General features: G+C 35.5%; 1 protein-coding gene across 5 annotated transcripts; it reads left to right on the top strand.

Moving 5' to 3' along the window:
- The first annotated feature begins 1,444 nt into the window (after positions 1 to 1,444).
- On the top strand, positions 1,445 to 10,067 carry LOC128261142 (glutamine synthetase 2 cytoplasmic). Of its 5 annotated transcripts, none has more exons than XM_052994630.1 (5): positions 1,445 to 1,630; positions 2,886 to 3,073; positions 7,688 to 8,028; positions 8,860 to 9,051; positions 9,122 to 10,067. In XM_052994630.1, the coding sequence occupies exons 1-5, from the start codon at positions 1,620 to 1,622 to the stop codon at positions 9,512 to 9,514; spliced, it is 1,125 nt and encodes a 374-aa protein (XP_052850590.1). In that variant the 5' UTR covers positions 1,445 to 1,619; the 3' UTR covers positions 9,515 to 10,067. The 5 variants fall into 5 exon arrangements, with proteins under 5 accessions (XP_052850590.1, XP_052850591.1, XP_052850592.1 ...); XM_052994631.1 differs by having other exon boundaries at positions 2,889 to 3,073; XM_052994632.1 differs by having other exon boundaries at positions 2,901 to 3,073.
- Positions 10,068 to 15,654: the final 5,587 nt, after the last annotated feature.

Raw genomic sequence — 15,654 nt, forward strand, 5'->3', positions numbered from 1 at the left:
AATACACACATTTTGTTTCTTTTTGAAATGGTTAAATGAAACATTGCTATTAAGGAAAACGAAATTGTGAGATATATGAAATGACTAATTAAATAACTCATACGCAGTGTTGATCAACTGCATATATATATACGCACACGTGACTACTGAGTAATTTAATTAAAGCTCCAAATAAACACCTGTGAAATGATCATTTCAATGAACAAAGGTTCAGTTATTAATCACATTTAAACCAAATTAAATGGCTTTTTTGGCTTTTCTTCCCACGAAAAAAAGTTTTCTTGCCAACACTGAGCGGAATTAAAGACGCAGCAGACGATTAATAGAAAATTATTTCACGTTTGCTTGTTTGTTTTATTTTATGTTTGTCTGTGCGTTTTCGGCTGGCCGGGACATATGTTAATTGTGCATTTAAAATTGAAATAAAATGTAGCTTGTCGCAATTTATTTGATACGTTAAATTGTTGTTTCTTGCGACCGTCTGCCCGTCCAGACGTTTTTATTTGCGTTTAAATTTAGATCAGCTACCGAATTGGATACACCCAAAGAGAAAATAGGTTTAACGAACTAATTTAGCACTAAAGATAGTAATATAAATAGAAAATTGAATAGACAAAATGTTTTAAATAAAAGTGTAAATTAGCCTTTCTTAAAGGAAAAAAGTTTGTTTTAATTAGTTTTTTCACCTTCTTTATTTGCGGTCTTAAATATGTTAGATATTTGTATTTATTAAGCTTTGATTACTGAAAATGTATTACTCTTCTTTGTTCAATTAAAACCGAAAGATTTCCTTTATTTTTTTTTTAAAACAGTTTAACAGGGTAAAGTTTTTTTAAAAAGTTGTAAACAGTGTAATTGTAATACCTTTTTTGAAAAGTAAAAATACCGCCATAGGAAACATATTGTTTAACACCATGTAGGGTAGAACATGTCAGTATCAAATATGGAAAACTGCCCTGATAAGTTGTCGATTCCGGTCAGCTAACATTACCGCCTAGACGAAGCCATTAAAATCCGTCCAAACAGTTAACCTTTCTGTGCGAAACTCGTTTGCAATTAAGTTTTTTACACCTCCGGCCTGCAAACAAGGCCAACATTTTGCGGCGGGTGTATGGTACGCAGTTGCAAGAGGGTGTTAAGGAGTTTCAGTTGGGGGGGGGGGAGGCTTCAAGGGGTTAAGGGGTTAAGGGGTGGCGATTTTTGTGGGCCAAAGGAGTAGCTCCCTTTTTGCCTTTGTTTCTCAGCTTGACGAGGCGGGCGCGACGCCAAATAATAATAAATATGTGAGAATCTTGAAAAGGTAATTAGCACATGGTCGTGTTTGCTTTATGCGCCATAAAAATAATCAAAAAATCGAGTCACACATCCGAACATCCCCCCAGCTGTCCGAGTGCGAACTGATCGAATCGGATCGGAGAGCCTATAAAAGCGGATCAATCGCCGCTGGATCTGCGCAGTCGCTCCAAAGAAGTGCCCACTGTATCAGCTCAATTCGAAACTCCTCACCGGAATTAAGAAAGCGTTCTATTCAAACTCAACTCAAGTGCCGCCAGTTCATAGTTCGCGTGTGGAAATACTTTCGTTAAGAGTTCGGGAAAACATTAAAAGCGCACAATAAAATGCATTCAGCGTAAGTTGTTCATCATTACATCAGCCGACTGTCCTTGTCCTTGTCAAAACAAGACAAAAAAAGAAATAAATAAATCATTTGCTGGCGATCCAGCTGATAAGGCGACATTTACTCATTTAAACGCATCTGCTTGCAAATCAAAAGTGAATTAAAAACAAACAAAACAATTTGGCAACTCCTCAACCTGCAACTGTTAATCTTACACAGAACACAAATCGGTGCATTGTGTGGAAACTTCAAAGTTTAAGTTGAATTCTGATACAAATGGGATGTTTAAATTAAAAAAGGGTATTATTTTAAAAGCAATTTTTTTTTATTAATTATTTTAAATATTGATATTATAACAATTTAAATGGGTTTTACACTTTTTGTGACTTATCATAAACTCTGTCCAATATTTATTTATTTAAAATTTTCTATGCTTAGATTTTGTCAAATATTTTAATATTTGCTTGCGCACTCGTTTATTCAATCAGGTAATTTGTATGGGAATTTAAGAATGAAATGTGCATTAATTTTTTTTTTTGGTGTAACCGGAAGCGTCAGCCAGGAATCCAATTGAGAGAGCTCTAGCGCCCTCTCGCTCTCGCACGCGACACCGGCGACAAACTGCAGAGCGTCTAATCAGTGGGTGGGAGTGGGAGTGCGAGCGAGATAGAGGGGGCGTTGATCGTGCAGCGGCTGCGCTGCTGCAGCGCTGCTTTTGCTGCGGCGACAACAGCTGTTGCTTTTGTTTTTCAATGGCGTGCTGCCGACGTCGCTGCCGGCGTCGCAGTCGCTGGTAGTTTGTTGTAAGTATAGTACGGTGTGTAGTGTGTAGTGTATAGTATAGTGTATAGTATAGTTTATACTACACTAATAGCAACAACACAGAACTACAGCAACAACAAGAGGCAAACGCGAGCGCGTTGCTTTTGTTTTGCTTTGTTGTTTGTTGTTGGTCATTATAAATTGAGTTGGAACAAGGGGCTCCAGCTTAGTCGTGTTCCAGCAACGCTTCCGCGCACACCAAATCCAAATCCCAATCAGAAAGAAAGGACGCAGCCGTCGTCCCGCCACCAATCAGATAGCAACCAGGTCCAATCCGAGTGCAAATAAATCAGGTGTGCAGATCATCTCCAAAAGAGAAAATATAAAGGGGAATCCCTCGCCAAACCTAAGAAAACCGAGTGCCAAAAGAACATTGTTTATTTCTGATCCGCTTACGATTTGTATATCCACCCTTTTTTTTTGTTGGGTGCCCTAATCGCAACAGCAGTATGTCCGCTAGGATCCTGGAGGACTCGCCCAACGCGCGCATCAACAAGACGATCCTCGATCGCTACCTGTCGCTGCCGCTGCAGGAGAATATCGTCCAGGCCACCTACGTGTGGATCGACGGCACCGGCGAGGACCTGCGCTGCAAGGACCGCACCCTCGACTTTATTCCGGAGAGCCCCAAAGGTAAGTCTTCAAACGGTCAAGTCTTCCGAATAAATTTTGAGAAAAGTGCAGAAACATTTCTGTTAGAAAAGGATCAAGATTACCTGCTTAGTAGCCTAGTTATCAACAAAACATTCTGAAATTTTCTAATCAATAAGATATGTATTTACATTTGACTTTATTTCTTGTTTTTTATTTTTTTCTTTGAATAAACTGCTAATATTTTTGAATAAAATACAAAATTAGGTCTACCAGGTTTTTTTTTATCATGAATCTCAAAACTTCAGTTCTTAATCTTACTATTTTATTTACTGCTAAAAGTCAATCACAAATAGTTCCATTATCAAGAATCCCAGGTTCTTTTGTTATGTTTTCTAAAACGAAATTGTTATACTTGTAAGGGATTTGTGGTAATCCCATATGTACACTCAAAAATCAGCAACTCAAGACTTATGATAAGCCTGCTGTAACTTGATAAAAGTATTAGCGTTTAAAGCGGTATAGGAGCTCAATGGCCACGATCATTATCGTCCGTGACATTTAACTTCCTATTACTTTCAAATTTATTAAACATTTAACTCTTTTTTAGGCCAAATGCCTATTTGTTCGGTGAACCTTAATTATAATTCTCGATTAGTTTATTGTTAAATGGCGCCTGGATCAAGTACTTGAAATACCGGCATTAAGTAATTTCATACTTATCGCAACATAGGTCGCGTTCGCACTTGATTTATGTGCGAAATACTTGATTTTCTGCGAGTGTAATCTTATCTGAAGTGGGAAAAGAGTTAGAAATGTATCCGTCTCAGACGCTGGCTTGATTTATTGCGGTGTTCCACTAGTTTTCACCCATACAAGTTGCTTTTATAATCAGCTAAAAATCGTAATTGGGATTTAATAGGTCGCGTGTTAATGAACTTAAATTCAAGTTCAAGATGACTTGGAAAGAAAAAACTAAAGAATTTCAAAAAAATATATAAATATATAAATGCTTAAATTTAAAAGACTAAGAAAATGAAAAAAGTTATGTCTCGCCAGGTGCTAATTTTTTAAAATTAGTCAAACACTTTTAATGACCAGAAATACTGGCTCAATCTTAAATTAGAAGCTAATTGAGTAAATTTCTAATTTTAAAAGATGTGTTTGCTTTTTCACAAGTTTTGTATATCAAATCATTATATTTATTATAGAACTTAAATGTAGAGAAAATCTAAAAGGTTTGTGACCGTCTCAATGAATCTGTAAATCACCAATAATTCAGAACAACCAAATCTCTAAAAAAGACATTGTTTATTTATATTGACAAAGACATAGACACATAAATTATAAATTACACAAAATCAGAAAATATTTAAACACATAATATATATAGTATTATCGTCCGCTATCTTACGCAGGCAAATTGTCAGTTTTAATTCGCTTTAAAAGTCACATTTGCAAGCAATTACTACGCAATAGCTCTATATTGTATGGCTATATCTATACTATACTCGATCTGTGCGATTTTACGAACGTCTGAATAGCCCATCTAGCACATAAACGCCCCAAAAATTGTGGCAATGAACGGCTTCGTCTGTTGCGGTTTTTTATTGATCCCTCACACGGGGTACGGGGTTATACAACCCCAGCGATGACCTTTGCCTTGGCACGATTCTGGCGGCGGGTCTTCAGCTGGTCGAACGTCTGGGAAGTGCTTGCTTTATGGTCTTAAAACAGTATTTTCACGACTCGCGTCTGATAATGCGATTTAATCGGGGTGCTTTATAAAAGGCCGTCCGGACTTGAAAGAGCACAAAAGTGCTCGCTGCTAATTGATTGCGATTTAATGTGCAATTACCCACGGAGTAAGAGAAGGAAGCAATTAGGGGTATGGATGGGTATTGGGGGTATTGTAAACTAATTTTGAACTTTCTTACTTAGTTGTGACTCACGTTTATAAAGACTTTTAACTGCTCAGAAAATCAGAGTGTTGTCAACCCCAATAATAACAACATTAGCAATTTGGTTTAACTCAATCCTAAAGAAATCTTTTTTTAATATATATTTTTTAAAAATTTAGCTTTTAGAAACAAAAAAATGTATTTCAATAAAAAAAACTAAACAAAAGTGCAAATAAGAAATGTTCCAGTTGGCGTAGTTGCCAATTGGAAGATGTAACCGCAAACCCAATCAGCCGAGCGACAAGGACGGACAGTTGTCTGTTCGGCTTAAGAAAAAACCCCCAACTTTGTAAACCCCGATCAACCTGTCAACTTAATTATTACACTTACACTTGAAAGCAAAAGCAAAACACAATTACTAATTAAGAACCGGACCCACACTCGCAACGGTTCCCCTCACAGAAATTGCATTTGACTAGCGTTGGAAAAGGACGGTCATATGGCGTGTAGGTGTGAGAGAAATTGGATAAATTTGTATTTGATGAGTGTGTGACGCACCCTAATGTGCAAAAGGGAGGTGTAGAACTGCATATGCCCCTTCTCCCTCCCCCATTTCAAGTTCAAAGCGAAATTCTAATTGAGCACTTGCAAAGAAAATTGTCAACAAATTACATTTAATCGTTAAAGCGTGCCTCTTTCAATAAAGGACAATCGATTTTGTTGTCTGTTCGTTTTCACCCCTCCACAACCAAAAGTAATTGAAAACTTTTAACTCGATTGCATTTTTAAACACTTAACACACAAAATTGCTAGTCACTTCAAGGATGAGCAGGCAAGAAAGACATAGAGGGAGAGAAAAAATCAGTTGGAATAGTGGTTAAAAAGTAAAGATTACACATATTTATAATAAATCTTTTGCTTAAAGCCATTATTATTAGAAAATAATTTTTGAATTGAAGAATTGATTTAAAATCACTTTTAGATTGATTACATTTTATTATTTCTTTAAAATGCTTTATTAGGTATTTTCCATTGATAATCATAATAGAGTTTCAAAGCTTGTGAAATATCGGTTGAACAACTATACTAAATGAATTAAGATTTACTACTCCAATTAGTAATTTTCAAGATTCATGATCTCAAGAAGTGCAATCTCCAACGGCTGATAGTGCAATCAGATTTTCATGTTATTCTTTCTGTGTAGGACAGAAATCGGAAGCAAATAGCAACAGTGTTTGCAAGGGTTGTACACTGTACACTGTACATAGGGGGCGGTGGGTAGTGGGTGGTGTTTGGTGGCTGGTTGGAGAGCAAAGCAAGGCAAGGCAAGGCTAATAACTGTAGTGCTACTGGCACAGTGACACACTGACATTTGTATTTGAGATGCAGTCGCTATTTGCGCCACGATGTGTTTGTGGAAAATCTACAGCTGTTTATCAATTCGAGTGGCACACAGATACTCGAGCACACCCATACAGCCGCAATGGGAATGGAAGATAGAGATAGAGATAGAGAACCAACACGAGATACCAGATTGTAAATGAAATCGCTGGCTCAAGGTCACCCCCCGCCTGTTACAACAATGCAATGCAACCCCCTGCATTCGCCCAGAAATTTGCATAAGTGAAATATTTTCATTAGCATTATTTACATATGGGGGGAATTAACTATTTATTATAATAAACAACAGACAATGGGGAAACGAGTTAGCGAGTAAACAAACTTCCGTCACCCAACACCACATCCCCCTTATCTAAGTTTTCATTCTCACTCACAAGCCCCAATTTTTTGATGGATCATCAAAATGCAAGACAAGTTGCGGAAAAACAGGAGGGTGGCGCGGTCGCAGCTTGCGTTTTGAAACTTAATAGGTGCACAACAAATTTAATTCATATGCATAGGCCTTTACATAAACAAAGGTACAGTAGGATAGGCAACTATAGAAAAATAGGGCAAGCTATTAATAAAAGAAAATATATATAACATGTTTTAAATCAGTCATACACAACAGCATTTAGTTTACAATAATAAATAGCTTCTGTATTTACGCTACACCATTATTTTCATAGAAAGTCACCTAATTGTTCGAAACAAAAACCTGTTTTAAGTTAGTCATAAATCAATCAAAATAAAATACTCAACAAACTAAATGACTCTCTGCCGGTTTCTCTTAAATAACGAAAGTGCTTCATAAATTAAGACATTATATTGTCATCAATCATTTTAAAACGAAATAAAAGTCCTAAAGGGGTTAAGGACTTAAAATATTGTTTGCCCTGTTGTGTCAAATTAGAGAACGTCTACAAATCACTTAAATTTTTTTTAGCTCGAAATGTGACGTTATTGATTACCATTTATCTAAGACTTTTATAGATAACGATTATAATAACTTGATGAGGAAATTATTTGGCTAAATCTGAAAACCATTAAATTTTGATAGTATCATTTTTTTTTGTTAAATATTTGGTTTGATATATTTAATTTTTCAATTGATTACTTGCAACAATAAGTTAACGAGCTTAGGACTGAAATAAGGGGTTACTAATGGGGAGATGTGAACTTTCAAACGGAACCTTTTGGAACCCCACTTCCATGCTCATTCAATTGCCGTCAATTACATTTAATTCGAGGGTATCGCATGCTAAGTGAGCGACGAGGTCACCCTTTAAAATTAACCCCCCTCAGCAGCGATATGGATATGGATTGGATATGGACTAACCCCCACTTCTTTTTTCTTTATTTTCCACCATTATAGAGCTGCCCGTGTGGAACTACGATGGAAGCTCGTGCTACCAGGCCGAGGGATCCAACTCGGACACCTACCTGTACCCGGTGGCCATCTACAAGGACCCCTTCCGCCGCGGCAACAACATTCTGGTGATGTGCGACACCTACAAGTTCGACGGCACCCCCACGGATACCAATAAGCGCAAGACCTGTCTGGAGGTGGCCAACAAGTGCGTGGACGCGGAACCCTGGTTCGGCATCGAGCAGGAGTACACCTTCCTCGACTTCGATGGCCATCCACTTGGCTGGCCCAAGAACGGCTTCCCCGGACCCCAGGGACCCTACTACTGCGGCGTTGGTGCCAATAAGGTGAGTCCATTAAAGGTTTAAATTGATCGAAGCACTAGAAAAAGCAATAATTCCTGATTCTGCATATTTAAAATACATTTACACATATAATATTAATATCTTAAAAGGATTTTTAACCTAATTAATAAGAGCCAAAACATTTGAAAGATCAGAAAAACTTGTTTACTTGTCGCCAACCACTGTGGCGTATACGTAATTTTTATACCCTTGCAGAGGGTATTATAATTTCAGTCAGAAGTTTGCAACGCAGTGAAGGAGACGTTTCCGACCCTATAAAGTATATATATTCTTGATCAGCATCACTAGTAGAGTCGATCTAGCCATGTCCGTCTGTCCGTCCGTCTGTCCGTCTGTCCGTCCGTCTGTCCGTCTGTCCGTCTGTCCGTCTGTCCGTCCGTTTATATGCAAACTAGTCTCTCAGTTTTAAAGCTATCTGCATGAAACTTTCCCAAAAGTTGTCTTTCTATTGCAGGTAGTATATAAGTCGGAACGAGCCGGATCGGACGACTATAGCATATAGCTCCCATAGGAACAATCGGAAAAATAAATGAAAAAAAATTATAACTTTTCTGTTTTTATTTTTTTGTTTAGTTCTTCGACATTTAGTAATGGTTAAATATTTCCGATTTACGGTTTAAATTTCATCAAAGTCGGACGACTATATCATATATCTCTCAAAGGAACAATCGGAAAAATAAATGAAAAAAATTATAACTTTTCTGTTTTTTAATTTTTTGTTTAGTTCTTCGACATATAGCAATGGTTAAATATTTCAGAATTATGGTTTAAATTATATATGATATTTGACCAACATTTGGTTACCCATCTCAGGTCTACGCCCGCGACATTGTGGATGCCCACTACCGGGCCTGTCTGTACGCCGGAATCAAGGTGTCCGGCACCAATGCTGAAGTGATGCCCGCCCAGTGGGAATTCCAAGTGGGACCCTGCGTGGGAATCTCCATCGGCGACGACCTTTGGATGGCCCGTTTCCTCTTGCACCGCATCTCCGAGGAGTTTGGCGTAAGTTCTTAGCCCCATTTATATTTCTTGTTGATAGTTTACTAATGTCAACATTTTTTGTAACATACAGATTGTGTCCACTTTGGACCCCAAGCCGATGCCCGGCGACTGGAACGGCGCCGGTGCCCACACCAACGTCTCCACGAAGGCGATGCGCGAAGATGGCGGCATCCGGGACATCGAGAAGGCGGTGGCCAAGCTGTCCAAGTGCCACGAGCGGCACATCCGGGCCTACGACCCCAAGCAGGGCCAGGACAACGCCCGTCGTCTGACCGGAAAGCACGAGACGAGCTCCATCAACGACTTCAGTGCCGGAGTGGCCAACCGCGGCTGCAGCATACGCATTCCCCGCGGAGTGAACGACGATGGCAAGGGCTACTTCGAGGATCGCCGGCCCAGCTCCAACTGCGATCCCTACTCCGTGGTGGAGGCCATCTTGCGCACCATCTGCCTGGACGAATAGGGGGGCAGGGATGGATGATGTGGAGGACGTACCGTCTCCACAATTGTTATCGATTTATAGATTGTTGTTAAACCACCACCACCACCTTTTTGATCCACTGACCCACGAACACCCGAACACCGGACGCGAAGTTATATGCATACCGTAGGCTTAGTTTTTACCTAACGTATTTTCCACAACCAAGAACTAGAACCCTAAGGCAGCCCCCATCTTGCGGATATTTCCCATGTTTTTTTCTTTTTTTTTTTAGCTGCTATTACTTAGGATTTAGTGCGAGTTTTTTGTTGGACCAGCAATACTATGCAATAAATATATATATGGTCAGCGAGATAGTGATGAGTTTAAGAAGAGCAAGAACCCAAAAAGACATCCACACCATCCTCAACAAAAAAACATAAAGCTATAGTATCAAACACTCCCCTGAGACCCCGAAAAAAACCCCTACCCCCTACTTGTTAATGATATTAAATAATTAACTTTAATCATAAACTACATACATATACTCTCTAGTTAAGCAAATGCACTAAAAAATAAAAAAAAATACACAATACAATACATGTGGTTTTTTCTAACTGGTTTGGGCGGCGATTGGAATTATAATAAAAAGGACTCGAAAATTAATTTAAGGCAAACGTTTTTGGGAGTAACGTATCGAAACCATACTAAAAATGATAATTTATTGAAAATAACAATTTTGTCCGACTTTGGACTTTTATAGAACTGATTCTTGGCAAAACTAAAAAAAAGTAGAATGAACTACAACATATTATCGTAAATAATAATAAGTGGTACATATAATAAATCGTATTTAAGTTACAACAAACAAAAGTCTAAGGCTTCATTTTATAAATCTTTACAATAAAAGACTCTTAATAAATCGGGTTTTTGAATAAACCCTGGGAAATAATGGTCAAATGTTGGAAAGTCATTCACCGTTGAATTCGTAATAAAATTTCCAATCAAATGGCATTCACAGTTAAAATGTTTTCAGATTTTCATATTTCTGCAAAAAATGATGATGTACCCCCCTACAAAAAAGTCAGAAATTTGGAAAATAATGGTCAAATGTTGGAATGTCATACACCGTTGAATTCGTAATAAAATTTCCAATCAAATGGCATTCACAGTTAAAATTTTTTCAGATTTCCAAATTTCTGCAAAAAATGATGATGTACCCCCTTACAAAAAAGTCAGAAATTTGGACAAAAATAAATTTTTCAAAATACATATTTCAAAATTCGGATTTTTTGTCAAAACTAAATTAATTGTTTTTAATCAATCAGGGTTGGATGGTATAGGTTGCCAGCTGTTCAAAAAAGCAACTCTTTTGACTTTGGGTCTTATTTTGGCAAAGTTACAGCAAAAAGACTCTTCAGAAATAATTTTGTTTGAAAACTCGCCAAAAATCACAAAAAAAAAACATTAAAGCTTGGTTTTTGTGTCAAAACCCTGGGAAATATTGGTCAAATGTTGGAATGTCATACACCGTTGAATTCGTAATAAAATTTCCAATCAAATGGCATTCACAGTTAAAATTTTTTCAGATTTCCAAATTTCTGCAAAAAATGATGATGTACCCCCTTACAAAAAAGTCAGAAATTTGGACAAAAATAAATTTTTCAAAATACATATTTCAAAATTCGGATTTTTTGTCAAAACTAAATTGTTTGTTTTTAATCAATCAGGGTTGGATGGTATAGATTGCCAGTTGTTCAAAAAAGCAACTCTTTTGACTTTGGGTCTTATTTTGGCAAAGTAACAGCAAAAAGACTCTTCAGAAATAATTTTGTTTGAAAACTCGCCAAAAATCACAAACAAAAACATTAAAACTTGGTTTTTGTGTCAAAACCCTGGGAAATAATGGTCAAATGTTGGAATGTCATACACCGTTGAATTCGTAATAAAATTTCCAATCAAATGGCATTCACAGTTAAAATTTTTTCAGATTTCCAAATTTCTGCAAAAAATGATGATGTACCCCCTTACAAAAAAGTCAGAAATTTGGACAAAAATAAATTTTTCAAAATACATATTTCAAAATTCGGATTTTTTGTCAAAACTAAATTAATTGTTTTTAATCAATCAGGGTTGGATGGTATAGGTTGCCAGCTGTTCAAAAAAGCAACTCTTTTGACTTTGGGTCTTATTTTGGCAAAGTTACAGCAAAAAGACTCTTCAGAAATAATTTTGTTTGAAAACTCGCCAAAAATCACAAAAAAAAACATTAAAACTTGGTTTTTGTGTCAAAACCCTGGGAAATAATGGTCAAATGTTGGAATGTCATACACCGTTGAATTCGTAATAAAATTTCCAATCAAATGGCATTCACAGTTAAAATTTTTTCAGATTTTCAAGTTTCTGCAAAAAATGATGATGTACCCCCTTACAAAAAAGTCAGAAATTTGGACAAAAATAAATTTTTCAAAATACATATTTCAAAATTCGGATTTTTTGTCAAAACTAAATTAATTGTTTTAATCAATCAGGGTTGGATGGTATAGGTTGCCAGCTGTTCAAAATACCAACTCTTTTGACTTTGGGTCTTATTTTGGCAAAGTTACAGCAAAAAGACTCTTCAGAAATAATTTTGTTTGAAAACTCGCCAAAAATCACAAAAAAAAAACATTAAAACTTGGTTTTTGTGTCAAAACCCTGGGAAATAATGGTCAAATGTTGGAATGTCATACACCGTTGAATTCGTAATAAAATTTCCAATCAAATGGCATTCACAGTTAAAATTTTTTCAGATTTTCAAGTTTCTGCAAAAAATGATGATGTACCCCCTTACAAAAAAGTCAGAAATTTGGACAAAAATAAATTTTTCAAAATACATATTTCAAAATTCGGATTTTTTGTCAAAACTAAATTAATTGTTTTAATCAATCAGGGTTGGATGGTATAGGTTGCCAGCTGTTCAAAATACCAACTCTTTTGACTTTGGGTCTTATTTTGGCAAAGTTACAGCAAAAAGACTCTTCAGAAATAATTTTGTTTGAAAACTCGCCAAAAATCACAAAAAAAAAACATTAAAACTTGGTTTTTGTGTCAAAACCCTGGGAAATAATGGTCAAATGTTGGAATGTCATACACCGTTGAATTCGTAATAAAATTTCCAATCAAATGGCATTCACAGTTAAAATTTTTTCAGATTTTCAAGTTTCTGCAAAAAATGATGATGTACCCCCTTACAAAAAAGTCAGAAATTTGGACAAAAATAAATTTTTCAAAATACATATTTCAAAATTCGGATTTTTTGTCAAAACTAAATTAATTGTTTTAATCAATCAGGGTTGGATGGTATAGGTTGCCAGCTGTTCAAAATACCAACTCTTTTGACTTTGGGTCTTATTTTGGCAAAGTAACAGCAAAAAGACTCTTCAGAAATAATTTTGTTTGAAAACTCGCCAAAAATCACAAACAAAAAACATTAAAACTTGGTTTTTGTGTCAAAACCCTGGGAAATAATGGTCAAATGTTGGAATGTCATACACCGTTGAATTCGTAATAAAATTTCCAATCAAATGGCATTCACAGTTAAAATTTTTTCAGATTTCCAAATTTCTGCAAAAAATGATGATGTACCCCCTTACAAAAAAGTCAGAAATTTGGACAAAAATAAAATTTTCAAAATACATATTTCAAAATTCGGATTTTTTGTCAAAACTAAATTGTTTGTTTTTAATCAATCAGGGTTGGATGGTATAGATTGCCAGTTGTTCAAAAAAGCAACTCTTTTGACTTTGGGTCTTATTTTGGCAAAGTAACAGCAAAAAGACTCTTCAGAAATAATTTTGTTTGAAAACTCGCCAAAAATCACAAACAAAAAACATTAAAACTTGGTTTTTGTGTCAAAACCCTGGGAAATAATGGTCAAATGTTGGAATGTCATACACCGTTGAATTCGTAATAAAATTTCCAATCAAATGGCATTCACAGTTAAAATTTTTTCAGATTTCCAAATTTCTGCAAAAAATGATGATGTACCCCCTTACAAAAAAGTCAGAAATTTGGACAAAAATAAATTTTTCAAAATACATATTTCAAAATTCGGATTTTTTGTCAAAACTAAATTAATTGTTTTTAATCAATCAGGGTTGGATGGTATAGGTTGCCAGCTGTTCAAAAAAGCAACTCTTTTGACTTTGGGTCTTATTTTGGCAAAGTTACAGCAAAAAGACTCTTCAGAAATAATTTTGTTTGAAAACTCGCCAAAAATCACAAAAAAAAACATTAAAACTTGGTTTTTGTGTCAAAACCCTGGGAAATAATGGTCAAATGTTGGAATGTCATACACCGTTGAATTCGTAATAAAATTTCCAATCAAATGGCATTCACAGTTAAAATTTTTTCAGATTTTCAAGTTTCTGCAAAAAATGATGATGTACCCCCTTACAAAAAAGTCAGAAATTTGGACAAAAATAAATTTTTCAAAATACATATTTCAAAATTCGGATTTTTTGTCAAAACTAAATTAATTGTTTTAATCAATCAGGGTTGGATGGTATATGTTGCCAGCTGTTAAAAATACCAACTCTTTTGACTTTGGGTCTTATTTTGGCAAAGTTACAGCAAAAAGACTCTTCAGAAATAATTTTGTTTGAAAACTCGCCAAAAATCACAAAAAAAAAACATTAAAACTTGGTTTTTGTGTCAAAACCCTGGGAAATAATGGTCAAATGTTGGAATGTCATACACCGTTGAATTCGTAATAAAATTTCCAATCAAATGGCATTCACAGTTAAAATTTTTTCAGATTTCCAAATTTCTGCAAAAAATGATGATGTACCCCCTTACAAAAAAGTCAGAAATTTGGACAAAAATAAATTTTTCAAAAAACATATTTCAAAATTCGGTTTTGTTGTCAAAACTAAATTAATTGTTTTCAATTGATCAAGTTTGGATGGTATAGGCTGTCAGCTGTTCAAAATAGCAACTCTTTTGACTTTGGGTCTTATTTTGGCAAAGTTACAGCAAAAAGACTCTTCAGAAATAATTTTGTTTGAAAACTCGCCAAAAATCACAAAAAAAAAACATTAAAACTTGGTTTTTGTGTCAAAACCCTGGGAAATAATGGTCAAATGTTGGAATGTTATACACCGTTGAATTCGTAATAAAATTTCCAATCAAATGGCATTCAAATTTTTTCAGATTGTCAAATTTCTGCAAAAAATTTCTTACAAAAAAGTCAGAAATTTGGACAAAAATAAATTTTCAAAAAACGTTTTTCAAAATTCGGTTTTTTTTGTCAAACAAAACAGTTACTCTTATGGCTGTGCGCTTTATTTTGGCAGCACGTGCTGATTTCTACAGCGTATTTAGTACACACATAGACTACAAGTAGATTAAAAACTGGGGTTCAGTGCTAGGGTTCATTGATGGGGTTGAATTTTTTCCCTGACCGATAAGCTGAAATTGCCTGAATTAATTCCCAATAAAACGCTATATTTTTTGCTTTTCATTTTATTTATTTAATACTAAAAATTGTAACTTTGATTTCGTTTTGTATATCTGTTTAATTTTATTGAATTTTGTAGTTTTAGTTGAATTTTACTTCATCCTTGCTGTAGCCCTGCGAGTTTTCTCTAATCTTCAGTTGTCAGTTTTATCGTTATATTGATATAGTTATGTATATATATTTTTGTATATGTAAAGTATATAACACTATTTGTTGTGGTATTTTGTCAACTACATTCCATTTGTGATTTGAATTTTGTTTGTTGGTTTGTTGGGTTTTGCTCAATGGTCAACAATGAATGAAACAAGAAACGCAATAAATAAGTGCAAATTAAAATTAACATTGAAGACTGATTTTGCTCAATGGAAGCTGAACTTGATTTATTTGCGTTATGTATATGCTATATGCGAGTTTGCCCGCTAATTAATTGGGTTGAAAGGAGTTTCGACCGTTTGGCAGGGTCAACAAATCGTTTTACCGTCTGCTTTCTGTCTGGCCCAAGTCGTTGGCATTCGCCCGCTAAATTGATAAACTGCAGTCTTTTCACATTTATCAAATCGAAATGACAAGGCATTAAAATTAGCTGCTATCGACGGGGGTTCATTATACCTCACCGATGATTCACTAAGTGGGGCAATTGTTTGATCAGTATTTTTCACAAATTCCGCACTTATTGGTCTATCAA

The sequence above is a fragment of the Drosophila gunungcola genome (genome assembly GCF_025200985.1).
Source record: "Drosophila gunungcola strain Sukarami chromosome X unlocalized genomic scaffold, Dgunungcola_SK_2 000056F, whole genome shotgun sequence".
In the NCBI taxonomy this organism is placed as follows: domain Eukaryota; kingdom Metazoa; phylum Arthropoda; class Insecta; order Diptera; family Drosophilidae; genus Drosophila; species Drosophila gunungcola.